Source organism: Vulpes vulpes, unplaced genomic scaffold (genome assembly GCF_048418805.1).
Source record: "Vulpes vulpes isolate BD-2025 unplaced genomic scaffold, VulVul3 u000000659, whole genome shotgun sequence".
In the NCBI taxonomy this organism is placed as follows: Eukaryota; Metazoa; Chordata; class Mammalia; order Carnivora; family Canidae; genus Vulpes; species Vulpes vulpes.
Window position 1 is genome coordinate 49,367 of NW_027325797.1, and position 26,512 is coordinate 75,878.

General features: G+C 68.1%; 1 protein-coding gene across 1 annotated transcript; it reads left to right on the forward strand.

Moving 5' to 3' along the window:
* Positions 1-8,978: 8,978 nt before the first annotated feature.
* On the forward strand, positions 8,979-13,343 carry LOC140597429 (uncharacterized). The gene is made up of 7 exons (XM_072745702.1): positions 8,979-9,023; positions 9,797-9,917; positions 10,586-10,680; positions 10,901-10,966; positions 11,527-11,626; positions 11,897-12,049; positions 12,354-13,343. Exons 2-7 carry the CDS (start codon positions 9,818-9,820, stop codon positions 13,268-13,270), a joined length of 1,431 nt encoding a protein of 476 aa, XP_072601803.1. The 5' UTR covers positions 8,979-9,023; positions 9,797-9,817; the 3' UTR covers positions 13,271-13,343.
* The last annotated feature ends 13,169 nt before the right edge of the window (positions 13,344-26,512 follow it).

A 26,512-nucleotide genomic window follows, 5' to 3' on the forward strand; every position in this document is an offset into this window, starting at 1 on the left:
GAATTCTGTTGCATTCCTATACCTCAGTAAGAAGGTAAGAAAAAGAGAAACTAAGACATTAATAAAAATAAATTTAAAATGAAACAAAAAATAATATTATACTTAAGAAAAAACCTAAGGAAACAGCTATAAAAACTTACTCTGAAGACGATGATGGAAAGAAATCGATGACACAAAGAAACGGAAAGAGACACTCCACACTCGTGGACTGAAAGGGTACGAAGTGTCTTCACAACCGAGAGCAGCCCAGACATTCCTATAAACCCTATCAAAATGCCCCCAGCATTTCTCACAGAGCTAAGATAAATGATCTTCAACTTTGCATGGAACCTCAAAAGACCCCAGACAGGCGAAGCAGCCTTGCAAAAGAAAAGCAAAGTAGGAAGCTTCACATCGCTAGATTCCCAGTTATGTCACAAAACTGTTGTGATGAAGACAGTACGGTCCTGGCACGACAACGGACACACAGACCAAGAGAACAGAGCAGACCTCCCAGAAATGAACCCACAACTATGTCGTCGTTTAATCCTTGATAAAGCTGGAAAGAATATCCAGTGGGGAAAAAAATCTACAAATGGTGTTGGAAAAACTGGATAGACACAAGCCAAAGAATGAAATTTCTAGTTTTTGATTTTACTTTTGTGTGTGGCTAAATTCCTAGAAAATATATAACCTACCAAAACTGACACACAGAGAAATAGAAAATTTGAATAGACCAATTCTCAGCGAAGCTGTTGAGTAATAGAAAAAAAATTCCCAAAACGCAGAAGTCCACGACCAGATGGCTTCATGAGTGAATTCTATGAAACATTTAAAGAAGTATTAAAGCCTAGAAAGAGTATTATGCTAAGCACAATATGCCAACCCTAACCCTAACCCTAACCCTGACCCTGACCCTGACCCTAACCCTGACCCGGAAGCCTCCCCGCGGGTCCTGAGGAGGCCGGGCCCCTGTGGGCGTGGACGCGACCCCCACACGGCTGTTTCCCGTCTGTTGACTACGTGGGACTCCCAGCGCTGAGAGGGCACCTCCGTGGCTTGTTCCTGCTCTCGGGGGAGACGATTTCAGGTCGTCACCCCCGGGGATGACGTCAGCTGCGGGCCCTCCTACGCGGCCTCTCCTCTGTTGACAGACCTTTCCTAAAACCCCCTGTGCTTTTCATGCTTTGTTCTGTCAAATGCGTTTTCTGCGACTCTTGAGGGGATCGTCTCCTTTCTCTTTGTTTTTGTTGTTTTTTTAAAGATTTTATTTATATATCCTTGAGAGACACCGAGAGACGAGAGAGAGAGAGAGAGAGAGAGAGAGAGAGAGAGAGGCAGAGACACGGGCAGAGGGAGAAGAAGGCTCCGTGCAGGGAGCCCGATGTGGGACTCGATCCCGGGACTCCAGGATCACGCCCTGGGCCGAAGGGAAGGCAGGCGCTGAAGCGCTGAGCCCCGCCGCCCCCCTCCGCCCCGGGCCGCCCCATGTCCTTTCTCTGGTTAACGGGATGGATCGTGCTGAGTGATCAGAGGGGCCGCGGGGGGCAGGTGGGCAACGTGGATGAACAAATAGGGAAAGCTACAAGCGTGTGGTTCTAAATAAAGGAATCCCGGAAATTTAGAAAGTACGGCCTGGCAATAGAGTCAGGACCGTGGGGACAACTCGGGACGGGGACAGACGGTGACGCCGCTTCTCGCGGGGAGAGCTGAGCGAGGCACAGAATTGTCAAGTCGCCAGCTGTAGCCCTGAAACTACTGTCCCCTTGGGTGTCGACGGCACTTCAATAGATACCAAGGAAAAGGGGTTTCCGGTGGGAATCCCGGTGGGTCCGTGAAAGGCATTTACACGGTCGTGACGCACACGAAGGCGCCTCTGCAGAGGGGATCCAGATGCTCACGTGTCTTCATGTTAATGTTTAGAAGATGTACTTGGGAGACGGTGCGGGGGGCAGGGGCGGAGGGACAGGGGGAACCTGGAGCGGACTCCTCACCCACCGGAGACCGAGCCCCACCCGAGGCTCCACGCCACAACCTGGAGATCCTGGCTTGAGCCAAACTCAAGAGTCGACGTGGAACCGACGGACGGAACCACCCAGGAGCCCCTCAAATGCTCCTAACTGCAACCCCACGCTGTGAACCCTGGGGGGCGGAGGGGGGCATCTGTGACCCCCAGTCTGCCTTGAAGGGCGGGAGGCCTGCAGGGCCCGAGGATGGGAACTGAGGATGCGGGAGGCTGCCTGCATCGCCTTCCCGCCCGGCGTGGGGACAGGACCCTCCCCCGGGACCCTCGGCCACCAGGGTGAGGGCTGAGTGCTGATTGGACCCCGCCTGCCCACAGTGATGATGCGGGACCCCGCTCTGGGCGGAACTGTGGTGCCCCCGGGTTCCACCGCTGCCTGGTGCCCACTCTGCGTCCGCAGACCTTCGGAGGCACCGGTGCTCCGGATCTGGCTCGCAGCGACCCGACTCTCCTGCTCTCCCCAGTAGCCCAGGACTCGTCTCTCCTCAGTACCCCCACCCTCCCACTCTCCCCAGTACCCCGCTACTCCCACTCTCCCCAGTACCCCCACCCTCCCACTCTCCCCAGTACCCCCACCCTCCCACTCTCCCCAGTACCCCGCTACTCCCACTCTCCCCAGTACCCCCACCCTCCCACTCTCCCCAGTACCCCAGTGCATAAAGAGGAGGCGCCCACACAGCGACAGGTCACAGGTGAGTGGCAGCTGATCCCTGATCCCCGCGGGCCACAGTGGGGCCTGTGGATCCGGGTGGGGGCACAGGCCTCCCGCGCTGGGGTCCACAACACCCCGACCCCCATGCGATGACCGTGAGCAGCTCCCACAGCCCTTCCACAGCCCCACGGGGTGAGAGCGGCCACCCTGCTGCCCCCGTCCAGGGAAGGAGGCTGCAGTCGGAACTCAGGCAGCTCCCCCGGGACCCCCGCTCCCCTGTAAGCCCTCTGCTGTGCAGGCACCCAAGCCATGACCTTTCCAGCCTGTCCTAGACGCATGGACCCCGACAGGGGTGACTGTCACCCCCCCATCCCGCCCTGTGCCCGCTGGGTCCCCCTGGCCCGTGAGCAGGCTTGCTCTTCAGGCTCCAAAGAACGTGGAGTCCCTCGTGCTCCCCCAGGGCCCCCCTCAGGCTATTCACACATCGCTGCCCTCAGGGTGGGGAGTTCGGTCGCACTCTTGCTGGCATCAGGTTTTAGTTTTGATGAAGTCCAGTCCGTCGCTTTCTCCCCTTGGTCGTGTGCTTGTGGAATCTCGGAGAAACCTTCCATTCCCGCCCCCCCCGCCCCCCCAAGCCCGCAGGGACACTCGCTGGCCGGCCCACCCACCACCATCTCTGCGCCGGCCCCGGGCTGGGAGACGTCACCCCCGAGCATCAGGTGGGCAGTTCCCCGGAGCCCCTGGGTCCCCCGCCCGTGTGCTCCTGATACCGGGGTGGGAGCGCTCTGTGACCCCAGCGTGACGGCGTGCCCTGGGACAGTGGCTGGGAAGGTGGACTGTCGGTGGGCGACGGACAGACAGACAGGCAGCGAGGGCCCGTGTGTGATGCCTGTGCCCCTCGGGGCTACGGGGTTGTCTCCGGCTCCGGTCAGACAGAGGGGCGCCCGCCCACGGGGAGCACCCGGACGCATGTGTCCTCGGAAGGTTCTCACGCGCCGTCATCCTTGGATGTGTTTGGATTGCAGCACGATGCAGGAGGACCCGGAGACCCTGCTGGCCTTGCAAAGGGCCAATATCGTGGCCCAGTACCATCAGGTGAGGCCCAGAAGGGACCATAGACACTACACACCCACGACAGGGGGGACCGTACCTGCAAGAGCAGGTGAGGCTCAAGAGGGGATCAGAGCCAAGGATGAGCCAGGTCAGCCCAGGCAAGGACCACAGTCACCAGGAACAAGTGAGACCCTGGGGATGGTCCCGGTGTCAGTAGCAACTAAGGGTCCATCCTGGATCCTCGTCATTGGTAGCGGAGGAGCCCAGGCACCAGGTACAGGTGAGGCCCGGGTGGGGACCAGAGTCACCAGGTCCAGATGAAGACCACAGCTACCAGGTCCAGGTGAGCCCAGGTGGGGACCAGAGTCACCAGGTTCAGGTGAGGCCAAGGTGGGGACCACAGTCGCAGATCCACATGAGGCTCAGGTGGAGACCAGAGTCACCTGGGTGAAGCCCAGTTGGGGACTAGAGTCACCAGGCCTGGGTGAGGGCCAGGTAGGGATCAGAGTCACCAGGTCAAGTGAGGCCCAGGTGGGGACCACAGTCGCCGGGTCCGGGTGAGGCCCAGGGGGGGATCGTCACTGACAGACAGAAGCAGCTGAGGCTGCCAGGCTGCGCCCACTCTGGCGCCCGGCCAATCTCAGAGGGTCGGCGCTCCCTCAGGATCCAGGGGAGGGAGGAGCCCTTCTGCTCCCTCCTGTCTCTGTCCCCACTCCCCTGCTCTGATCGGTCCCCACCACGGAGCCCCCTCTGTTGCAGGCGCCCCAAGCAGGGTCTCCGCAGGACCTGTCACTGTGCAAGGTCGCCGACCACCAGGGCTTTCTGCAGTGAGTCCCCTGGACACCCCTCATCCATCCCAGGGCGGGTGGCCTTTGCAGGAACACCTCTCTGGAGGCTGACCCCCCCGCCCCCAGGTCGGGACCTGGTCCCCTGGAGCCCTCTGAGGGCCATGTCTGCGCTGGGTTGCAGCTGAGACACCCCGGAGACCGACCCGGGACGTGGGCAGGAAGGGAGCTGGGCCCGGGGGAGGCCCCTGGACACTCAGAGGAGGGGCCCCCACGCCTGCTTTGGGCAGGCCCAGGTGTCAGCCTGCTGCATCCGGGGGTGGTGGTGGGGTGGGGTGTCCAGTCCCTTCAGCAGGGGATCCCGCCCGTGAGGGGCTCTGGGGCCGGGGCGTGCTCTCCGTAGGGGGACGGCCTGGTCTGGGCCGAGTCCGCAGGGGTGCTCTCGCCCACACCCGAAGGCTTTTGCGGGGCTGCAGGTGGATGCCGGGGACCAGGCCAGCGCAGGGAGGGGGGGGGGGCCGCAGAGGGAGGCCCCGACCAGGCAGGAGGAGGCAAGAGGAGGAGGGGGCTGCCCTGGGCGGGAAGGAGGGAGGGGACAGCCCAGTGGCCTAGGTCGCAGGGGACGAGGCTGATGGGTCAACAGCCCCACGAGAACCTGACGGACGCTGGAGACCCCAGGTGGGGCCCCCTCGGCCCTGCTCACGGCCCAGTGTCTGCTGGGATGGCTCAGGGGTGGTCGTGCTCAGGGGCTCCGACAGGACGGGAGGTGAAATGGGCCAGGGTGGCAGAGGGGACAGCAGAGAGGGGAGCCCGGGGACAGCAGGGGGACGGCCAGGGGGCAGGGGGAGGCCGGCTGGACGCTGGGCAGTCAGGCCCTGGGGAGGCGGGGGGACCTCAGCGGGACGGTCACGGGGCACCCGGGCCACGCTGACAGCTCTCGGGCTGGTCCATCGAGGAGGGGGGCAGGTCACCCCCTGGGGGCGCCGAGGGGTCCCCGCCCAGCCCACCACCGGCAAACACCCTCCTCAGACCCCCCAGACGCCGCCCCCGCCCGCCCTCAGGCCGCTGGCAGCCCCTGCCCTCCCCGGGGGAGCCCTGCCCTCCCCAGGACGCTGGGTGCAGACGGGGTGTGTGTGTGTGTGTGTGGCTGTGGGGCCGGGGCCTCAGGGCTCTGCGTCTCCTGCCTTCCAGGGACAGGGAGCTGCCCGACCCCAGCCCCGGCGAGGCCAAGGTGAGAGCCCGTCCTGGGCCCCGGGCAGGACGTGGGGGGGAGCTGGGGCCAGCTGTCTGCACCGCGTCCCCCAGGACATCCCCGGGCGTCTCCCCAGTCCCCCGTCCCAGCGCTGCACGGGCCGCCGGGAACGCACCCGAGACCCGGAGCCGCGGTCCGCGGGGGGCCCTGTGCCTTCCTGGCTCCTCCGGGTCCCGCGGGGCACTGGACGCGGCCCGAGCGCCCACCTCCCGCGGCGGGAGCCTCACCTGCGGCCCCCGCCTGTCCTCTCCCAGAAACTCCGCCAGGAGACCCGGCGCGCGGACAAATGGATAAAAATGCTCAAGCGATGGGACCACTACCTCCCCAGCGAGAAGGTGGGGCGCTGGGTGCCCCCGAGGGCTCTCCGTCCTGACGGGGCTGGGGGGCCGCCCTCAGTGTCCTCCTGCCCCGTCCTCGGGGGAGCCCCCTGCCTGGGGAGAGTCTGCTGGGAGCCCGGGCCTCCCTCCCCAGGCCCCGGGACGGCGGTGGGGGAGCGTCAGGTCGGGGCCAGGGTCCCTGCTCCTCGCGGGGGACGGGGGGGGGGGGGGGCCCAGATCCAGGGAGACCCAGCCTCTCTGCAGACACCCTGGAGCCGACGCCGGAACCTTCTAGATGCCTCGTGTTCCCTGGGCTCCAAGGGGCCGCCCTGGGCCCCTCTCACCAGCACTGCCTTCCTCCCCGCAGCTGCGACGCCGGGTGTACAAGGGGGTCCCGCCCCAGGTGCGGGGACAGGTGTGGCTGCGATTGCTGAACGTCGACCAGGTTAAGGCCAGCAATGCCGGGAAATACCAGGTGGGACCCGACCCGTCTACTCCCCGTGGACCCTCGGTCCCCTCCCTGCCCAGGGCTGACCCTCCGTGACCCCTCCCCACCCGGGCTGATCCTCCACGTCCCCTCCCTGTCCAGGGCTGACCCTCAGTCCCCTCCCCGCCCACGACAGCTGGGCACAGGCCCTCACGCAGGCCCCGCGGGCACGGTGGGCACTCCCGCCGTCCCCGGCCTCCCAGGGGAAGGGTGGAGGTTCCTGCAGGACACACTCCCGTGGTGGCCCCGGGGCTCCCTGCCCAGGACGGCAGCTGCTGACAGGTCGGGGTCTGTGTCCCTGACGCCGGCTCCTCCTCCCGGGGTCTCCCCGCAGGCAATGAAGGAGGCGGCCCTGGTCTCCTCCCGGGACATCGTGCAGATCGACCTGGACGTCAACCGCACGTTCCGCAGTCACACCATGTTCTGGGACCGCTACGGGGTCGGGTGAGGCTGCTGGGCCAGCGGGGTTCGGGGGTCGGGGGCCCGGCCTGGGAGAGGCCCGGGGGCTTCTGTGCTGGGGACACGGGGTCTCCGAGGCCGGGGGGAGCGACGGCAGCAAACAACACACTGCCACGTGGTAGGGTGCTGGGGATGACCCCCGTGCCCCCAACCCCAGGGTCTCGGGGATGGGGAGGCCGCAGGACGGGGCCTCCAGGGGTCACCGTCTGAGCTGAACCCCAAGGGGGTGAGGGGCGGCCCCGTGAAGAGCAGGGGGCCGGGGTGGGGGCGTGGGGGGCACGAAGGGGACCTGGGGCCAGGGTGCATGGCCGCGGCTGGACCGGGACACGTGGACCCGACGAGGGTCGGACAGGTCAGGGTGACACCCACCCTCCGGTGCTTTATGTACTTCTGAATTCTGGGCATTTTGTTTTAGACAATTTGCACTTGGTGAGCACACACGGCATGACGCCGCCCCCCCCCCCCCCCCCCAGACGCCGCCCCGGTCCAGGCAGGCCCTGCGCGGAGCACACGGGGCCCCAGGGGCAGGGGCAGGGGCAGGGGTCACAGCAAACCCCAGACTGGGGTCGCCTTTATCTGTAGACGTCTCCGTGTGCACCTTAGAGAAGGGGGTGCCCTGTGTCCGCAGCCCCCCACCCCATCCCCTCACCCACCGCCCCCACGCCATCCCCCTGCATCACCCCCCACACCATCCCCCACAACCCCAGACCCCCACCCCTACACTATCGGTCCCGCCCCCACCCCCACCCCACCCCACCCCCACGAGGACGCGGTGCAGCTGCCCCCTGTGGGACATGCTCAGCCTCCCCGGCCACCTTGGGGTTCTCTGGACGGCCTGCTCCCGTCAGAAGCCCGGGTGTCCCGCAGAGTCCCCAGGGGCCGCGGGGAGGTGGGGAAGGCAGGGAGCCCCCCGACAGGGGCTTGCAGGTGGGTGGAGCATAGGGTGCAGCTACCTGTGTGTGCAGCGGGCGGGGTGTGTGGGAGCCCGGGACCCCTGGGGTGACCTGCTGGGGCGCCAGGGGCGGGGCTGGGGATACGCCAGGCATGGGTGGCTGGGCTTCCCGGGCGGGCCGCTCGGACCGTCTCCCCACGAGAACTCGGTGCTCCTCCCTGCAGGGAACCTGCTGCCCCCCGGGGCCCCCGCGGCCCTCAGAGCGCGGCCGGGTCAGGCTGACCTGTGACCCCCGGCCCGGGGGGAGCCGGCCTCCAGCAGCCCGGGCCCGGGGGCCGCGGAGCCGGGGTGCAGACTCAGGCCGCCGTGCGGGGGGCATCGGGCGGCTCCTGGCAGCGCTGAGGGGGCCGCACCCCGTACCCCCCCGTGCTCAGATAGTGACCCCAGGGGTTCGCAGCCTGTATCGGGGTCACACCTGCACGACGTTCCCTGCTCTCCTCACGGCGGCTGAGACCTGGAGCCCCGAGATGCTCTGGGATGGGCGGGCCCGGGGTGCCCCCCACAGAGTCCAGCCCAGGGACACCTGGGAAGACCTGGGGGTGCGCTCAGGGCCACGGATGCCCCGGCTGCGTGGGCTCGGGGCAGGGGTCACGTGGGGCTGGTGGTGTTCCCGGGACACGGGGCCGGGCCAGGCCAGGGCAGCGGAGGAGAGGCGTCAGGGGCTGCGGGGACCGGGGCAGGGGGAGCGCTGGCTCCCATGGGGGCGTGCGGGGGGGGGGGGGGGCCGCTCCAGGGCTGGAGGCCCGGGGCGCTGGCGGCGCTGGGGGAGCCCGGAGCTGCACACCCCACGGCGGGAGCCGCTCGGAGGCGTCGGACACCCCAGGGTGCACTGAACCCCCGGCACGCTGCACGTGTGAGGTCGCCGCCTGTCCCCGTGCGCAGACCTGACCCCGGAGATCGGCCCCCGCGGAGGGGCCCTGCGGGCCGCGGGGCCTGCGGGGCCGGTGTCGGCACCTCGGCGGCCTCGCTGGGCGGGGGCTGACTGAGCAGAGCCCCCCGCTGTCCCCCCTCCTAGGCAGCGAGCCCTGTTCTGCGTACTGGCAGCCTACTCGCTGTACGACACGGTGAGTGTCCCTGCCCCCGCCTCCTGCCCCGCGGGCGGCCTTGTCCTGAGTGGTGGTGACCAGCGGGACTCACAGTTATGGCCCCGGCTCCACGGCCCCCGAGATGCCGGGGAGGGTCTCTCTCCTCCGGGACGGGCAGGGGGCGGGGTGCAGACCTCCCAGGGGAGGCAGGGCCTGCGTGCCCGAGGGCCGGGGCTGCCCGGGGCCCCCGCGTGCACCGCGGCCGTCCTAGAGCTCGGGTCTGGACCCTGACAGACGGCACTACCGACGAGAGCCCGGGCGGGGAAGGCTCCCACTCCCCCGAAGGGAACGAGGCCGAGGCGCCCAGGAGGCCGCCCCCTTCCACGGCGCATTCCAGAAGGGTCCCCGAGGACCCCAGCTCACACGCTCCCCGGCCCCGCGGGGTGTCCTGGCCCAGCTCCCCTCGTGGGACCTGCCAGGGGCCACAGTCAGGCCCCCCCACCCCCCCGCCGACCTGCCCTCTGGGGGGTCTCCAGACCTGGCGGGTCCCCTACAGCCTGGCACAGCTCACGGAGGCCCCTCCTGCTGGCCTGAGGACGGGGGTCCTGGCACGGCGGCCGCAGGGCTCGGTAGCGGGGCCCGGGGTGCTCGCGCCCCAGCTGGTCCGGGTGGCCCTCACCTGCTCCCCCGCCCTCTGGGAGCCCCCTCCGGGAGCCCGGGCTGGGAGGGAGCCGGGGGAGCCTGACGCCCGCGGGGAGGGCTCAGAGGGGGCCTCGGGGCGCACGCCCTCCGTGGGGCTCTGGCTCTTGCAGGAGGTGGGCTACTGCCAGGGCATGAGCGAGATCGCGGCCGTCCTCCTCATGTTCCTGCCCGAGGAGGACGCCTTCTGGGCGCTGGCCCAGCTGATGGTGGGCGACCGGCACTCCATGCACGGTAGGGGCCCGCCGGGGAGCTCAGGAGGGCCTCCCTGCAGGCTGCTGCACCGGGGGGCAGGCGGGGACCCCCCAGCTCGCCCCCCCACGGGCAAGGGCCCCGCCTCCCCGGTGGCCTCGGGGTCCCGGAGCCACGGCCACCCGCCCCACCGTCTGCAGGCCAGGCACGCACTCCCGTTGCTCCCCCAGCCTCCCGCCGGGCAGCCGGCTTGTCCCCCAGGCCCCCCTGCCAGCCCACGGCCACACGGGGCCCAGGGGGCAGCGTCTCCCCCTCCCGGGGGCCCCCAGCCTCACTCCCAAGCCCCACAGCAGAGGGCCGTGCACGCCCATCACCCTCCCCTTGGCCTGCACCCGCTGCCCCTCGGGGCTGGGGACCCGCCTGTCCCCGCGGCGGCCCCCGCAGGAGAGAGGGTGCTGGGTCAGCCGGGCCCGGTCCTCAGCCCCCAGCCCACGCCCCGCGGGGTCTCTGTGAGGACGAGGGTCCCCGGGCCCCGCGCCCCCGGCCTGGGAGGCAGGCCCTGCCCTCTGGGAAGAGCGGATCCAGCCAGGGCTCCGAGGGCGGTGGGCACACGGGGGTCAGGGCGTGGCGGGGAGGCCCCTGCCCCGACACCCCCCACCCCGCCTGGTGCAGGAGGAGGCCCTGACCGTGGGGGCCTGGGGCCTTCTCAGGCTTCTTCGTCCCGGGCTTCCCGAAGCTCCTCAGGTTCCAGAGACATCACGAGCGGGTCCTCCAAAGAGCTCTCCCGGACCTGAGGAAGCACATGGCGAGTGGGGGCGAGTGGGAGCTCCTGAGGCTCCGTCCCCGGAGCCCGGGGCAGGGGGTGGGGGGCATGGCCCTCCCTCCGAGCTGCCCAGAGTTGGGGTCACGTTCCTCCCCCTGGGGCCCGGGGGCGCCCTCGGGGCTGGGCTGGGCCGTGGGGAGCGCGTCCACCCGGCTCCAGGGGCCGCGGCGTGGGGCCTGAGCACCCCCTGCCCTCCCGCCAGGACGAGGAGCAGATGTCCACCGGCATCTACAGCCCCAAATGGTTTCTCCAGTGCTTCCTCGGCCGGGTGAGGCCCCCCCCCCCGGGACCCCCGCTCCCGGACCTGCCCCCTGCCCCCGGGGAGGGCCCAGCTCAGCCCCACCCTCCAGACGAGCCAGGCCCGACCCCGGGGTCCTGAGGCTGAGGCTGAGGCTCGCAGCCCAGCCCGTCCTGGAGAAGCCCAGAGGGTCCCTGGACGAGGTCCCGGGGGGCGGCCCGTCTCTGCCTCAGCTCCCCCGGGGGAGGCCGGGTCAGCCCGGGGTGTGGACGGGCCCTCGGCCCATCGGGCGGCCAGCCTGGGGTCCTCTCGAGGCGTGGTGTCGTCAAGTGCGGGCAGAGTCTGTGCCCCCAGGGGTGCGGGAGGTGCTGGCCGGGGTCGGAACCCGGAGCGGCCGGGAGTCCCTGATCTCCCTGGGAGGAGGGCACGGACGGGGAGGCGGGGGGCGGGGGGCGGGGGGCGGGGGGGGGGGGGCGCTGCGGGGCCTCGTCGCAGGCAGCCGGGGGCCAGATGGCAGGCCTAGCCTAGCCCCAGCCGAGCCCCCCAGGGGCCCTGCTCAGGCCGCTCCTCCCACCCCGCCGTCCCCCTAGACCCCCTTCTCGCTCACCCTGAAGCTGTGGGATGCCTACGTGTTGGATGGGGAGAGGGTGCTCACGGCCATGGCCTATACCATCCTCAAGGTGCACAGGAGTAAGTGAGCCCCCGGGAGCCCAGGTGTGCCGGGGGCGGGGGGCAGGGGCGGTGACCCTGGGCTCTGAGCAGCACCCAGACCTGGGGCGGGGGGACGGCGGGGCAGGCGGGTGCAGCGGGGCTCCCCGAGTGGAGCAGCGGGCAGGGGCCACCCCGGCCAGCGCACTGCCCGCGGCGCTCCTGGGCACAGCGGGACCCCAGCCGCTGGCCTGGGGGCCCCGGGGGCCCCAGGGCGGGGCCCTCTGGGTCTGACTCTCGCCCACCGCCCAGAGCGCCTCCTGAAGCTGCCCCTGGAAGGGCTCCGGGAGTTCCTCCAGGACTCTCTGGCCCAGCCCTGGGCCCTGGAGGACGAGGCCGTGCTGAGACACCTTCGGGCCTCCATGACCCAGCTCCGCAGGATGCGGTGCGACCTGCCCCCGCCAGGTGGGCTCAGGGCCCCGGCCCCTCCCGACTCGGCCTGCTGGGGCCGCCCACAGGGGACAGAGCCCCCGGGGCCCCCGTCCTCATCTCTGGGGCTCTCCTCTTCTGCTCCAGCCTCGGGGACCCCAGGCCAGGGCTGGGCGGGCGGGCGGGTACCCACTGCAGGGCCCGGGCAGCAGTGTGGGGGGCTGAGCACAGGGTCAGGCCGGTGGGGGGGGGGGTCACGCGGGAGCCGTGAGGACCCCGGGGCCCCCAGCGGGGGACACACAGCCTGCTGGAGACGCTGACCCCGTCGGCCTCTTTCCAGCGGGACCTGAGGAGTTCCCCACGAGGCCCCTGGGCCTGGAGCCAGTGTCCCCGGCGCCCGGGCCTCTCCTCCCTTCTCCGGCCTCTGAGCCACCGCCCAGGGTGGAGGAGCCGGCCTCCCCGGGCCCAGCCGCCCGGCCTGAGCCGCCCGGACCCCCTCCCGGCCAGGCCATCGTCCAACTTGCCCCCCAGCCCCGGCGGTGGAACTCCCTCCCCACCCTCCCGGGGCAACAAGGCGGTGCAGGCAGGCGGCCCCGGGACACGGCGGGCTTCGAGACAGAAAACGGGGTCTCCTTCCATTTGGCACCTGCCTGGGCCACCCCAGAGGCCCCGCGACGGACCGGGCCCTGGAGCACCCCCGGGACTCCCATCACGCGGTCCCCCCAGCCCCCTAGGGATGACGCTGTCGGGCCCAGGACACCCTTCCTGCCCCGCGGCCACTGCAGCTCGTGCCCCTCGCTGGGCAGTGACGGGCACAGCCAGGGCAGAGCCAGGGCGGCGCTGAGCCCGCTGCCCCGAGGCCCCGCACAGGCCCGGGACCCTCTGCCCCCCGCGTCCACGGGGCAGCTCGATGCTCGCGGGCCTCGGGGGCAGAGCGTGGCGGTGAGGGCGGGGGCCCGGAGGCTCCGGCCCGCCGTCACCGTGCCCTGCCTCGTCTCGCTGTGCCTCCCGGAGGGCGGCACCGCCCGCACGGGACACCAGCCCCTGACCCAGAGGGACCTGGGCTGGCCTGGCCCCGGGCTCTGTGGGGGCAGGGGCGACTCGAGCGCCTGCCCCAGGCCCAGCGCTAATGGGATCCAGCGCCCCGGGGCCCTGGCCAGGCCTGCGTTCTGGCCCCGGGCCGAGCGAGCCCTCTCACAGCAGGATGTGGCCTCCTGGGCCCTGGGCGTGCCCCACAGACCCAGGTCGCTGACCTAGGGCAGCCCTGGGGATCCCGGGACACCCCAGGGCAGGGCAGCGGGGGCAGGCCCGTGGGCCCCACCCACACCCCCACCCACACCCCCACCCCCACCCCCACCCCCACCCACACGAGGAGGCAGGCTCCTCCACGCGCTGGGGCTCCAGCAGTCAGTCACCCGGCCCCAGGGGGCCCGAGGCCGGGGTCCAGCTGCCCTGCGGGGACCCAGCGCAGGAGCCCATGGGCCGCAGGTCCACGTCAGCCCTGCCGCCCCCAGAACCGCCTCTCACCGCCCCGACCTCAGGACACGCGCCCCCACCCGGAGTCGAGTCCGCACAGGCTCCCAGGCGGGGGACGACTCCAGCACCCGCACCCCTGTGGGATTCCCGCTTTCCTCTAAGGACAGGAAGGTCTCCCAGGGGAAGGCGCGCACCCTCGGCTCTGAGCCCCTGTTTGCTGTTGCAAGTTCAATAAAGTGTTGTTGTGTGAGAGGGCACGGCCGGCTCGTTTCTGCGTCTCCCGGAGCTCTGTGCACGGGGTGCGGAGACACCCCCAGAGAGGAGGAGGGGGCGCCGCCCAGGCCCCGACCAGCCCCTGCGGGGGCGCCGCCAGGCACACACGGCTGACGTCCCCACGTGCCTTCCCGGGGCGGCCAGACGCCAGGGTCAGGACCCCGCAGACTCTACTGCGACTCAGCCTGCGCCCGCGGCCAGGACGGGCCCTGGGACAGAGTGACAGCCGGGGAGCCTCAGGTCACCAGGGTCTGTGCTAAGCGCCCTGGGAGGTCTGTGCCCCCTCTGTCCAGGGGGCCTGGGCTGCCCGGGCTCCGGGGCGCTTCCTCCCCTCCCCGCCCCGGGCCTGTGCGCCTGGGGCACAGAGGGCCCGCGGGGCGGTCAGCGTGGCCCCGGAGCGGACGTCAGGACAGCAGGCCCTTGCAGCTCTCACACCTGGGCCACCCTCACCGGGCGGGCTCAGCGTGCACACCCGGTGCTGCTGGATCCCTCGCACCAGAGTGTGGAGGGCACCCTGCACGCCCTGGAGAGTAGGGGCTGGGTGAGCGCGGGGCTCGGCCTGGGGGCAGGCAGCGCAGGGGACCGAGGGACCCCGGCCCCGTCCCCACCCCGACTCCCACACACACACACACACACACAGGCAGCCCCAGGGCTCCCCCCACGGGCAGCCGGCCCCTCAGGAGCTCCCCCCAGGGCGGCCCCGAGGTCTGGCTCCCCGCTGGAGAGGCATCGGGGAGAAGAGAAGCGGCCGGCGCTCGGCGGGGACCCGCTGCCACCCACGGGAATGTGGCCGAGCCGGACCTTCCAGCTCAGCTGACCCCCCGGCGGGACGGGACGGCACGGGACGGCACGGGACGGCACGAGGGGGCCCGGGTCGGCCGGGAGAACCCAGCTAGCCGCCCAGCGCCAGCACCAGAAATGATGGTGTTTCAACCGTTTCGGCGTCAGGACGACGCGGCCCGAGGATCAGATCGCGGCACGGCGACAGACAGGCACACACCCCAAACCCAACAAACGTCGGAATCCCCCGACTGTTGTCAGACAGCAGCCGGACGGTTACAGACGTGACGCTGGGGTCCCCGGTAGGACACACGGAGGACGCTCCAGACCACGGCTGCAGAGGCGCTGGAGGCCCGGGGATGCGCCTGCGGGTGCCCACGGGGAGCGCGGGGCGGCGGGAAGCACCCTACAGAGGGGGGCCCCTCCTGGGAAAGGACGCCGGGTCCCCGCGAAGGCTCCCGATGCTGACAGCTGTCCCCCTCTCCTTCAGCTTCTGGTTCCCCCCCGCCCCATTTTGCTCTTCCTGATTCTCCGTCGGCCTCCGCCCTGCATCCGAGCCACTGACCACACGGGCTTCTTTAGGACGTCGGGTCCCAAAAGGAGGCCGAGCTCTGGCTCCCGGGATCGAGAAGGACCATCGCCGAGGTTTATGCTGATCCCCCCGAGCTCGTGCCTTCCCGGCTCTTCTGTCCTGCAGAACGAGGGGAGGCACGGGCCTTACGGGGAAGGAGGCCCACTCCCACTCGGGCGGGACCGTCCCTCGTGGGGGACCCCGTCATCTGGGCCCGGGAGAGCGAGCGGGGCCATCAAGAACAGGTCGCAGGCTAGACATGGTCCGCTCTGAGGTTTGTCCTGAAGCGAGCACTCCCCTTCCACGTCACGCTGTCTTAGTTCATCCATTTATTATTTGTTAAAGGTTTTACGTTTATGTCCTCTCTACACCCAACACGGAATTCCAGCTCACAGTCCTGACATCAAGGTCCCCCGACCAGGCCGGCCAGGCACCCCAGGGCCATGTTTCTCATCTCTTTGCTGGCTCGCCTATCTCTGCACCCAGCTGGGACATCGAGTCCACGACGGGGGAGCTTTAGCTACCTCCGAACCCGCAAGAACCCGGAACGTTCTCGCTGTGTCCCCATCCTAGAACGACCTTCGCCGTCGAACAGCAACTCAAATAAATCGGCAGCCAGCCCAATGACTCCTGGTCAAGGAAACGGCCAACTTGTCACGTGTGTGGGCCCCGCTCCCTGGGCTCCCGGGGCTCCCGGGGAGGCTCCGCTTTCTTTAACATCGACCAAGGTCCCAATGACTCCACCGCACCTCGACGCCGGGGCTCAGTTTCTGCCCTGACACGACACAGGCAGCACGTCGGCTTCAGTTACTCCCTGTCAATCAATCAAAGGGAGCCTGGCCGCTCTCGGGGTGGTTGGGGTGGTTGGTAAGAACACGCGACTCTTGTTCTTGGGGCGGAGAGTTCAAGCCCCATGTGGCTGTAGAGATGACAGAAAAATAAAATCTTAAAAAGAAAATCAGTCAGTCGGTCTGGGGGAGACACAGCCCCGGATCCCACAGGGGCAGGGAGCCAGCTGACGGGTCTACGCACACTATTAGAAGCAGCAGAGCACAAAGTCAGAACTTCCAGAAGTCTGCTAGAGGGGGGGACACGCCGGCCTCGACGGTGCTCGGGAGGCGAAGTGGGGGGCGGCCCCTGGAGCGACAGGGTGGGCTCAGGGTCCCCGGGGTCCCAAGGACGGTGGCGCCAACGGTTCCCAGGCCCAGGAGCGGGGACCCCGGCCGAGGGCCGCGGGACTAGGGCCAGCTGTCTGCCCTGTGTGGCCACAAACTGCAAACCCCTGTGCGGTCACGGGGCCGCGTCCCTGGGCCGGGCCAGCAAAGGCCAGAAGTGGGAGGAGACCCTCCCGGGCGGGAGGAGCACGGGTCTCCCCCAGGGCAGCCCCTAAAACTTGGAGGTTTGAAACTCAGTCACTTGTCCGAGATAAAAAGAAAAAAAAACAAAACAAAACAAAACAAAACTCGGACACAGGCAGGGTGAACGCAGGGTTCTGACAGAAACGGTGGAGACAAGAGGGCTTGATGGCACATCAGAAACTATATGCCAATAGGACAACCTACAAGAAATGGACACCATGACACTATATATAGAAAACTACAAAAATGAACAAACAAAAAAATGTTAGAACCGGTAAATGAATTCAGTAAAGTCACAGGATACATAATTAATGCACAGAATTCTGTTGCATTCCTATACCTCAGTAAGAAGGTAAGAAAAAGAGAAACTAAGACATTAATAAAAATAAATTTAAAATGAAACAAAAAATAATATTATACTTAAGAAAAAACCTAAGGAAACAGCTATAAAAACTTACTCTGAAGACGATGATGGAAAGAAATCGATGACACAAAGAAACGGAAAGAGACACTCCACACTCGTGGACTGAAAGGGTACGAAGTGTCTTCACAACCGAGAGCAGCCCAGACATTCCTATAAACCCTATCAAAATGCCCCCAGCATTTCTCACAGAGCTAAGATAAATGATCTTCAACTTTGCATGGAACCTCAAAAGACCCCAGACAGGCGAAGCAGCCTTGCAAAAGAAAAGCAAAGTAGGAAGCTTCACATCGCTAGATTCCCAGTTATGTCACAAAACTGTTGTGATGAAGACAGTACGGTCCTGGCACGACAACGGACACACAGACCAAGAGAACAGAGCAGACCTCCCAGAAATGAACCCACAACTATGTCGTCGTTTAATCCTTGATAAAGCTGGAAAGAATATCCAGTGGGGAAAAAAATCTACAAATGGTGTTGGAAAAACTGGATAGACACAAGCCAAAGAATGAAATTTCTAGTTTTTGATTTTACTTTTGTGTGTGGCTAAATTCCTAGAAAATATATAACCTACCAAAACTGACACACAGAGAAATAGAAAATTTGAATAGACCAATTCTCAGCGAAGCTGTTGAGTAATAGAAAAAAAATTCCCAAAACGCAGAAGTCCACGACCAGATGGCTTCATGAGTGAATTCTATGAAACATTTAAAGAAGTATTAAAGCCTAGAAAGAGTATTATGCTAAGCACAATATGCCAACCCTAACCCTAACCCTAACCCTGACCCTGACCCTGACCCTAACCCTGACCCGGAAGCCTCCCCGCGGGTCCTGAGGAGGCCGGGCCCCTGTGGGCGTGGACGCGACCCCCACACGGCTGTTTCCCGTCTGTTGACTACGTGGGACTCCCAGCGCTGAGAGGGCACCTCCGTGGCTTGTTCCTGCTCTCGGGGGAGACGATTTCAGGTCGTCACCCCCGGGGATGACGTCAGCTGCGGGCCCTCCTACGCGGCCTCTCCTCTGTTGACAGACCTTTCCTAAAACCCCCTGTGCTTTTCATGCTTTGTTCTGTCAAATGCGTTTTCTGCGACTCTTGAGGGGATCGTCTCCTTTCTCTTTGTTTTTGTTGTTTTTTTAAAGATTTTATTTATATATCCTTGAGAGACACCGAGAGACGAGAGAGAGAGAGAGAGAGAGAGAGAGAGAGAGAGGCAGAGACACGGGCAGAGGGAGAAGAAGGCTCCGTGCAGGGAGCCCGATGTGGGACTCGATCCCGGGACTCCAGGATCACGCCCTGGGCCGAAGGGAAGGCAGGCGCTGAAGCGCTGAGCCCCGCCGCCCCCCTCCGCCCCGGGCCGCCCCATGTCCTTTCTCTGGTTAACGGGATGGATCGTGCTGAGTGATCAGAGGGGCCGCGGGGGGCAGGTGGGCAACGTGGATGAACAAATAGGGAAAGCTACAAGCGTGTGGTTCTAAATAAAGGAATCCCGGAAATTTAGAAAGTACGGCCTGGCAATAGAGTCAGGACCGTGGGGACAACTCGGGACGGGGACAGACGGTGACGCCGCTTCTCGCGGGGAGAGCTGAGCGAGGCACAGAATTGTCAAGTCGCCAGCTGTAGCCCTGAAACTACTGTCCCCTTGGGTGTCGACGGCACTTCAATAGATACCAAGGAAAAGGGGTTTCCGGTGGGAATCCCGGTGGGTCCGTGAAAGGCATTTACACGGTCGTGACGCACACGAAGGCGCCTCTGCAGAGGGGATCCAGATGCTCACGTGTCTTCATGTTAATGTTTAGAAGATGTACTTGGGAGACGGTGCGGGGGGCAGGGGCGGAGGGACAGGGGGAACCTGGAGCGGACTCCTCACCCACCGGAGACCGAGCCCCACCCGAGGCTCCACGCCACAACCTGGAGATCCTGGCTTGAGCCAAACTCAAGAGTCGACGTGGAACCGACGGACGGAACCACCCAGGAGCCCCTCAAATGCTCCTAACTGCAACCCCACGCTGTGAACCCTGGGGGGCGGAGGGGGGCATCTGTGACCCCCAGTCTGCCTTGAAGGGCGGGAGGCCTGCAGGGCCCGAGGATGGGAACTGAGGATGCGGGAGGCTGCCTGCATCGCCTTCCCGCCCGGCGTGGGGACAGGACCCTCCCCCGGGACCCTCGGCCACCAGGGTGAGGGCTGAGTGCTGATTGGACCCCGCCTGCCCACAGTGATGATGCGGGACCCCGCTCTGGGCGGAACTGTGGTGCCCCCGGGTTCCACCGCTGCCTGGTGCCCACTCTGCGTCCGCAGACCTTCGGAGGCACCGGTGCTCCGGATCTGGCTCGCAGCGACCCGACTCTCCTGCTCTCCCCAGTAGCCCAGGACTCGTCTCTCCTCAGTACCCCCACCCTCCCACTCTCCCCAGTACCCCGCTACTCCCACTCTCCCCAGTACCCCCACCCTCCCACTCTCCCCAGTACCCCCACCCTCCCACTCTCCCCAGTACCCCGCTACTCCCACTCTCCCCAGTACCCCCACCCTCCCACTCTCCCCAGTACCCCAGTGCATAAAGAGGAGGCGCCCACACAGCGACAGGTCACAGGTGAGTGGCAGCTGATCCCTGATCCCCGCGGGCCACAGTGGGGCCTGTGGATCCGGGTGGGGGCACAGGCCTCCCGCGCTGGGGTCCACAACACCCCGACCCCCATGCGATGACCGTGAGCAGCTCCCACAGCCCTTCCACAGCCCCACGGGGTGAGAGCGGCCACCCTGCTGCCCCCGTCCAGGGAAGGAGGCTGCAGTCGGAACTCAGGCAGCTCCCCCGGGACCCCCGCTCCCCTGTAAGCCCTCTGCTGTGCAGGCACCCAAGCCATGACCTTTCCAGCCTGTCCTAGACGCATGGACCCCGACAGGGGTGACTGTCACCCCCCCATCCCGCCCTGTGCCCGCTGGGTCCCCCTGGCCCGTGAGCAGGCTTGCTCTTCAGGCTCCAAAGAACGTGGAGTCCCTCGTGCTCCCCCAGGGCCCCCCTCAGGCTATTCACACATCGCTGCCCTCAGGGTGGGGAGTTCGGTCGCACTCTTGCTGGCATCAGGTTTTAGTTTTGATGAAGTCCAGTCCGTCGCTTTCTCCCCTTGGTCGTGTGCTTGTGGAATCTCGGAGAAACCTTCCATTCCCGCCCCCCCCGCCCCCCCAAGCCCGCAGGGACACTCGCTGGCCGGCCCACCCACCACCATCTCTGCGCCGGCCCCGGGCTGGGAGACGTCACCCCCGAGCATCAGGTGGGCAGTTCCCCGGAGCCCCTGGGTCCCCCGCCCGTGTGCTCCTGATACCGGGGTGGGAGCGCTCTGTGACCCCAGCGTGACGGCGTGCCCTGGGACAGTGGCTGGGAAGGTGGACTGTCGGTGGGCGACGGACAGACAGACAGGCAGCGAGGGCCCGTGTGTGATGCCTGTGCCCCTCGGGGCTACGGGGTTGTCTCCGGCTCCGGTCAGACAGAGGGGCGCCCGCCCACGGGGAGCACCCGGACGCATGTGTCCTCGGAAGGTTCTCACGCGCCGTCATCCTTGGATGTGTTTGGATTGCAGCACGATGCAGGAGGACCCGGAGACCCTGCTGGCCTTGCAAAGGGCCAATATCGTGGCCCAGTACCATCAGGTGAGGCCCAGAAGGGACCATAGACACTACACACCCACGACAGGGGGGACCGTACCTGCAAGAGCAGGTGAGGCTCAAGAGGGGATCAGAGCCAAGGATGAGCCAGGTCAGCCCAGGCAAGGACCACAGTCACCAGGAACAAGTGAGACCCTGGGGATGGTCCCGGTGTCAGTAGCAACTAAGGGTCCATCCTGGATCCTCGTCATTGGTAGCGGAGGAGCCCAGGCACCAGGTACAGGTGAGGCCCGGGTGGGGACCAGAGTCACCAGGTCCAGATGAAGACCACAGCTACCAGGTCCAGGTGAGCCCAGGTGGGGACCAGAGTCACCAGGTTCAGGTGAGGCCAAGGTGGGGACCACAGTCGCAGATCCACATGAGGCTCAGGTGGAGACCAGAGTCACCTGGGTGAAGCCCAGTTGGGGACTAGAGTCACCAGGCCTGGGTGAGGGCCAGGTAGGGATCAGAGTCACCAGGTCAAGTGAGGCCCAGGTGGGGACCACAGTCGCCGGGTCCGGGTGAGGCCCAGGGGGGGATCGTCACTGACAGACAGAAGCAGCTGAGGCTGCCAGGCTGCGCCCACTCTGGCGCCCGGCCAATCTCAGAGGGTCGGCGCTCCCTCAGGATCCAGGGGAGGGAGGAGCCCTTCTGCTCCCTCCTGTCTCTGTCCCCACTCCCCTGCTCTGATCGGTCCCCACCACGGAGCCCCCTCTGTTGCAGGCGCCCCAAGCAGGGTCTCCGCAGGACCTGTCACTGTGCAAGGTCGCCGACCACCAGGGCTTTCTGCAGTGAGTCCCCTGGACACCCCTCATCCATCCCAGGGCGGGTGGCCTTTGCAGGAACACCTCTCTGGAGGCTGACCCCCCCGCCCCCAGGTCGGGACCTGGTCCCCTGGAGCCCTCTGAGGGCCATGTCTGCGCTGGGTTGCAGCTGAGACACCCCGGAGACCGACCCGGGACGTGGGCAGGAAGGGAGCTGGGCCCGGGGGAGGCCCCTGGACACTCAGAGGAGGGGCCCCCACGCCTGCTTTGGGCAGGCCCAGGTGTCAGCCTGCTGCATCCGGGGGTGGTGGTGGGGTGGGGTGTCCAGTCCCTTCAGCAGGGGATCCCGCCCGTGAGGGGCTCTGGGGCCGGGGCGTGCTCTCCGTAGGGGGACGGCCTGGTCTGGGCCGAGTCCGCAGGGGTGCTCTCGCCCACACCCGAAGGCTTTTGCGGGGCTGCAGGTGGATGCCGGGGACCAGGCCAGCGCAGGGAGGGGGGGGGGGCCGCAGAGGGAGGCCCCGACCAGGCAGGAGGAGGCAAGAGGAGGAGGGGGCTGCCCTGGGCGGGAAGGAGGGAGGGGACAGCCCAGTGGCCTAGGTCGCAGGGGACGAGGCTGATGGGTCAACAGCCCCACGAGAACCTGACGGACGCTGGAGACCCCAGGTGGGGCCCCCTCGGCCCTGCTCACGGCCCAGTGTCTGCTGGGATGGCTCAGGGGTGGTCGTGCTCAGGGGCTCCGACAGGACGGGAGGTGAAATGGGCCAGGGTGGCAGAGGGGACAGCAGAGAGGGGAGCCCGGGGACAGCAGGGGGACGGCCAGGGGGCAGGGGGAGGCCGGCTGGACGCTGGGCAGTCAGGCCCTGGGGAGGCGGGGGGACCTCAGCGGGACGGTCACGGGGCACCCGGGCCACGCTGACAGCTCTCGGGCTGGTCCATCGAGGAGGGGGGCAGGTCACCCCCTGGGGGCGCCGAGGGGTCCCCGCCCAGCCCACCACCGGCAAACACCCTCCTCAGACCCCCCAGACGCCGCCCCCGCCCGCCCTCAGGCCGCTGGCAGCCCCTGCCCTCCCCGGGGGAGCCCTGCCCTCCCCAGGACGCTGGGTGCAGACGGGGTGTGTGTGTGTGTGTGTGGCTGTGGGGCCGGGGCCTCAGGGCTCTGCGTCTCCTGCCTTCCAGGGACAGGGAGCTGCCCGACCCCAGCCCCCGCGAGGCCAAGGTGAGAGCCCGTCCTGGGCCCCGGGCAGGACGTGGGGGGGAGCTGGGGCCAGCTGTCTGCACCGCGTCCCCCAGGACATCCCCGGGCGTCTCCCCAGTCCCCCGTCCCAGCGCTGCACGGGCCGCCGGGAACGCACCCGAGACCCGGAGCCGCGGTCCGCGGGGGGCCCTGTGCCTTCCTGGCTCCTCCGGGTCCCGCGGGGCACTGGACGCGGCCCGAGCGCCCACCTCCCGCGGCGGGAGCCTCACCTGCGGCCCCCGCCTGTCCTCTCCCAGAAACTCCGCCAGGAGACCCGGCGCGCGGACAAATGGATAAAAATGCTCAAGCGATGGGACCACTACCTCCCCAGCGAGAAGGTGGGGCGCTGGGTGCCCCCGAGGGCTCTCCGTCCTGACGGGGCTGGGGGGCCGCCCTCAGTGTCCTCCTGCCCCGTCCTCGGGGGAGCCCCCTGCCTGGGGAGAGTCTGCTGGGAGCCCGGGCCTCCCTCCCCAGGCCCCGGGACGGCGGTGGGGGAGCGTCAGGTCGGGGCCAGGGTCCCTGCTCCTCGCGGGGGACGGGGGGGGGGGGGGGGCCCAGATCCAGGGAGACCCAGCCTCTCTGCAGACACCCTGGAGCCGACGCCGGAACCTTCTAGATGCCTCGTGTTCCCTGGGCTCCAAGGGGCCGCCCTGGGCCCCTCTCACCAGCACTGCCTTCCTCCCCGCAGCTGCGACGCCGGGTGTACAAGGGGGTCCCGCCCCAGGTGCGGGGACAGGTGTGGCTGCGATTGCTGAACGTCGACCAGGTTAAGGCCAGCAATGCCGGGAAATACCAGGTGGGACCCGACCCGTCTACTCCCCGTGGACCCTCGGTCCCCTCCCTGCCCAGGGCTGACCCTCCGTGACCCCTCCCCACCCGGGCTGATCCTCCACGTCCCCTCCCTGTCCAGGGCTGACCCTCAGTCCCCTCCCCGCCCACGACAGCTGGGCACAGGCCCTCACGCAGGCCCCGCGGGCACGGTGGGCACTCCCGCCGTCCCCGGCCTCCCAGGGGAAGGGTGGAGGTTCCTGCAGGACACACTCCCGTGGTGGCCCCGGGGCTCCCTGCCCAGGACGGCAGCTGCTGACAGGTCGGGGTCTGTGTCCCTGACGCCGGCTCCTCCTCCCGGGGTCTCCCCGCAGGCAATGAAGGAGGCGGCCCTGGTCTCCTCCCGGGACATCGTGCAGATCGACCTGGACGTCAACCGCACGTTCCGCAGTCACACCATGTTCTGGGACCGCTACGGGGTCGGGTGAGGCTGCTGGGCCAGCGGGGTTCGGGGGTCGGGGGCCCGGCCTGGGAGAGGCCCGGGGGCTTCTGTGCTGGGGACACGGGGTCTCCGAGGCCGGGGGGAGCGACGGCAGCAAACAACACACTGCCACGTGGTAGGGTGCTGGGGATGACCCCCGTGCCCCCAACCCCAGGGTCTCGGGGATGGGGAGGCCGCAGGACGGGGCCTCCAGGGGTCACCGTCTGAGCTGAACCCCAAGGGGGTGAGGGGCGGCCCCGTGAAGAGCAGGGGGCCGGGGTGGGGGCGTGGGGGGCACGAAGGGGACCTGGGGCCAGGGTGCATGGCCGCGGCTGGACCGGGACACGTGGACCCGACGAGGGTCGGACAGGTCAGGGTGACACCCACCCTCCGGTGCTTTATGTACTTCTGAATTCTGGGCATTTTGTTTTAGACAATTTGCACTTGGTGAGCACACACGGCATGACGCCGCCCCCCCCCCCCCCCCCAGACGCCGCCCCGGTCCAGGCAGGCCCTGCGCGGAGCACACGGGGCCCCAGGGGCAGGGGCAGGGGCAGGGGTCACAGCAAACCCCAGACTGGGGTCGCCTTTATCTGTAGACGTCTCCGTGTGCACCTTAGAGAAGGGGGTGCCCTGTGTCCGCAGCCCCCCACCCCATCCCCTCACCCACCGCCCCCACGCCATCCCCCTGCATCACCCCCCACACCATCCCCCACAACCCCAGACCCCCACCCCTACACTATCGGTCCCGCCCCCACCCCCACCCCACCCCACCCCCACGAGGACGCGGTGCAGCTGCCCCCTGTGGGACATGCTCAGCCTCCCCGGCCACCTTGGGGTTCTCTGGACGGCCTGCTCCCGTCAGAAGCCCGGGTGTCCCGCAGAGTCCCCAGGGGCCGCGGGGAGGTGGGGAAGGCAGGGAGCCCCCCGACAGGGGCTTGCAGGTGGGTGGAGCATAGGGTGCAGCTACCTGTGTGTGCAGCGGGCGGGGTGTGTGGGAGCCCGGGACCCCTGGGGTGACCTGCTGGGGCGCCAGGGGCGGGGCTGGGGATACGCCAGGCATGGGTGGCTGGGCTTCCCGGGCGGGCCGCTCGGACCGTCTCCCCACGAGAACTCGGTGCTCCTCCCTGCAGGGAACCTGCTGCCCCCCGGGGCCCCCGCGGCCCTCAGAGCGCGGCCGGGTCAGGCTGACCTGTGACCCCCGGCCCGGGGGGAGCCGGCCTCCAGCAGCCCGGGCCCGGGGGCCGCGGAGCCGGGGTGCAGACTCAGGCCGCCGTGCGGGGGGCATCGGGCGGCTCCTGGCAGCGCTGAGGGGGCCGCACCCCGTACCCCCCCGTGCTCAGATAGTGACCCCAGGGGTTCGCAGCCTGTATCGGGGTCACACCTGCACGACGTTCCCTGCTCTCCTCACGGCGGCTGAGACCTGGAGCCCCGAGATGCTCTGGGATGGGCGGGCCCGGGGTGCCCCCCACAGAGTCCAGCCCAGGGACACCTGGGAAGACCTGGGGGTGCGCTCAGGGCCACGGATGCCCCGGCTGCGTGGGCTCGGGGCAGGGGTCACGTGGGGCTGGTGGTGTTCCCGGGACACGGGGCCGGGCCAGGCCAGGGCAGCGGAGGAGAGGCGTCAGGGGCTGCGGGGACCGGGGCAGGGGGAGCGCTGGCTCCCATGGGGGCGTGCGGGGGGGGGGGGGGGGCCGCTCCAGGGCTGGAGGCCCGGGGCGCTGGCGGCGCTGGGGGAGCCCGGAGCTGCACACCCCACGGCGGGAGCCGCTCGGAGGCGTCGGACACCCCAGGGTGCACTGAACCCCCGGCACGCTGCACGTGTGAGGTCGCCGCCTGTCCCCGTGCGCAGACCTGACCCCGGAGATCGGCCCCCGCGGAGGGGCCCTGCGGGCCGCGGGGCCTGCGGGGCCGGTGTCGGCACCTCGGCGGCCTCGCTGGGCGGGGGCTGACTGAGCAGAGCCCCCCGCTGTCCCCCCTCCTAGGCAGCGAGCCCTGTTCTGCGTACTGGCAGCCTACTCGCTGTACGACACGGTGAGTGTCCCTGCCCCCGCCTCCTGCCCCGCGGGCGGCCTTGTCCTGAGTGGTGGTGACCAGCGGGACTCACAGTTATGGCCCCGGCTCCACGGCCCCCGAGATGCCGGGGAGGGTCTCTCTCCTCCGGGACGGGCAGGGGGCGGGGTGCAGACCTCCCAGGGGAGGCAGGGCCTGCGTGCCCGAGGGCCGGGGCTGCCCGGGGCCCCCGCGTGCACCGCGGCCGTCCTAGAGCTCGGGTCTGGACCCTGACAGACGGCACTACCGACGAGAGCCCGGGCGGGGAAGGCTCCCACTCCCCCGAAGGGAACGAGGCCGAGGCGCCCAGGAGGCCGCCCCCTTCCACGGCGCATTCCAGAAGGGTCCCCGAGGACCCCAGCTCACACGCTCCCCGGCCCCGCGGGGTGTCCTGGCCCAGCTCCCCTCGTGGGACCTGCCAGGGGCCACAGTCAGGCCCCCCCACCCCCCCGCCGACCTGCCCTCTGGGGGGTCTCCAGACCTGGCGGGTCCCCTACAGCCTGGCACAGCTCACGGAGGCCCCTCCTGCTGGCCTGAGGACGGGGGTCCTGGCACGGCGGCCGCAGGGCTCGGTAGCGGGGCCCGGGGTGCTCGCGCCCCAGCTGGTCCGGGTGGCCCTCACCTGCTCCCCCGCCCTCTGGGAGCCCCCTCCGGGAGCCCGGGCTGGGAGGGAGCCGGGGGAG

Coding starts and splice junctions, on each gene's coding strand:
- LOC140597429 (XM_072745702.1), top strand. CDS start 9,818: ATGAGCGAGATCGCGGCCGTCCTCCTCATGTTCCTGCCCGAGGAGGAC. Junction 10,681..10,900: donor CGGACCTGAGGAAGCACATG/GCGAGTGGGGGC, acceptor CCCTCCCGCCAG/GACGAGGAGCAGATGTCCAC. Junction 10,967..11,526: donor TCCAGTGCTTCCTCGGCCGG/GTGAGGCCCCCC, acceptor CCGTCCCCCTAG/ACCCCCTTCTCGCTCACCCT.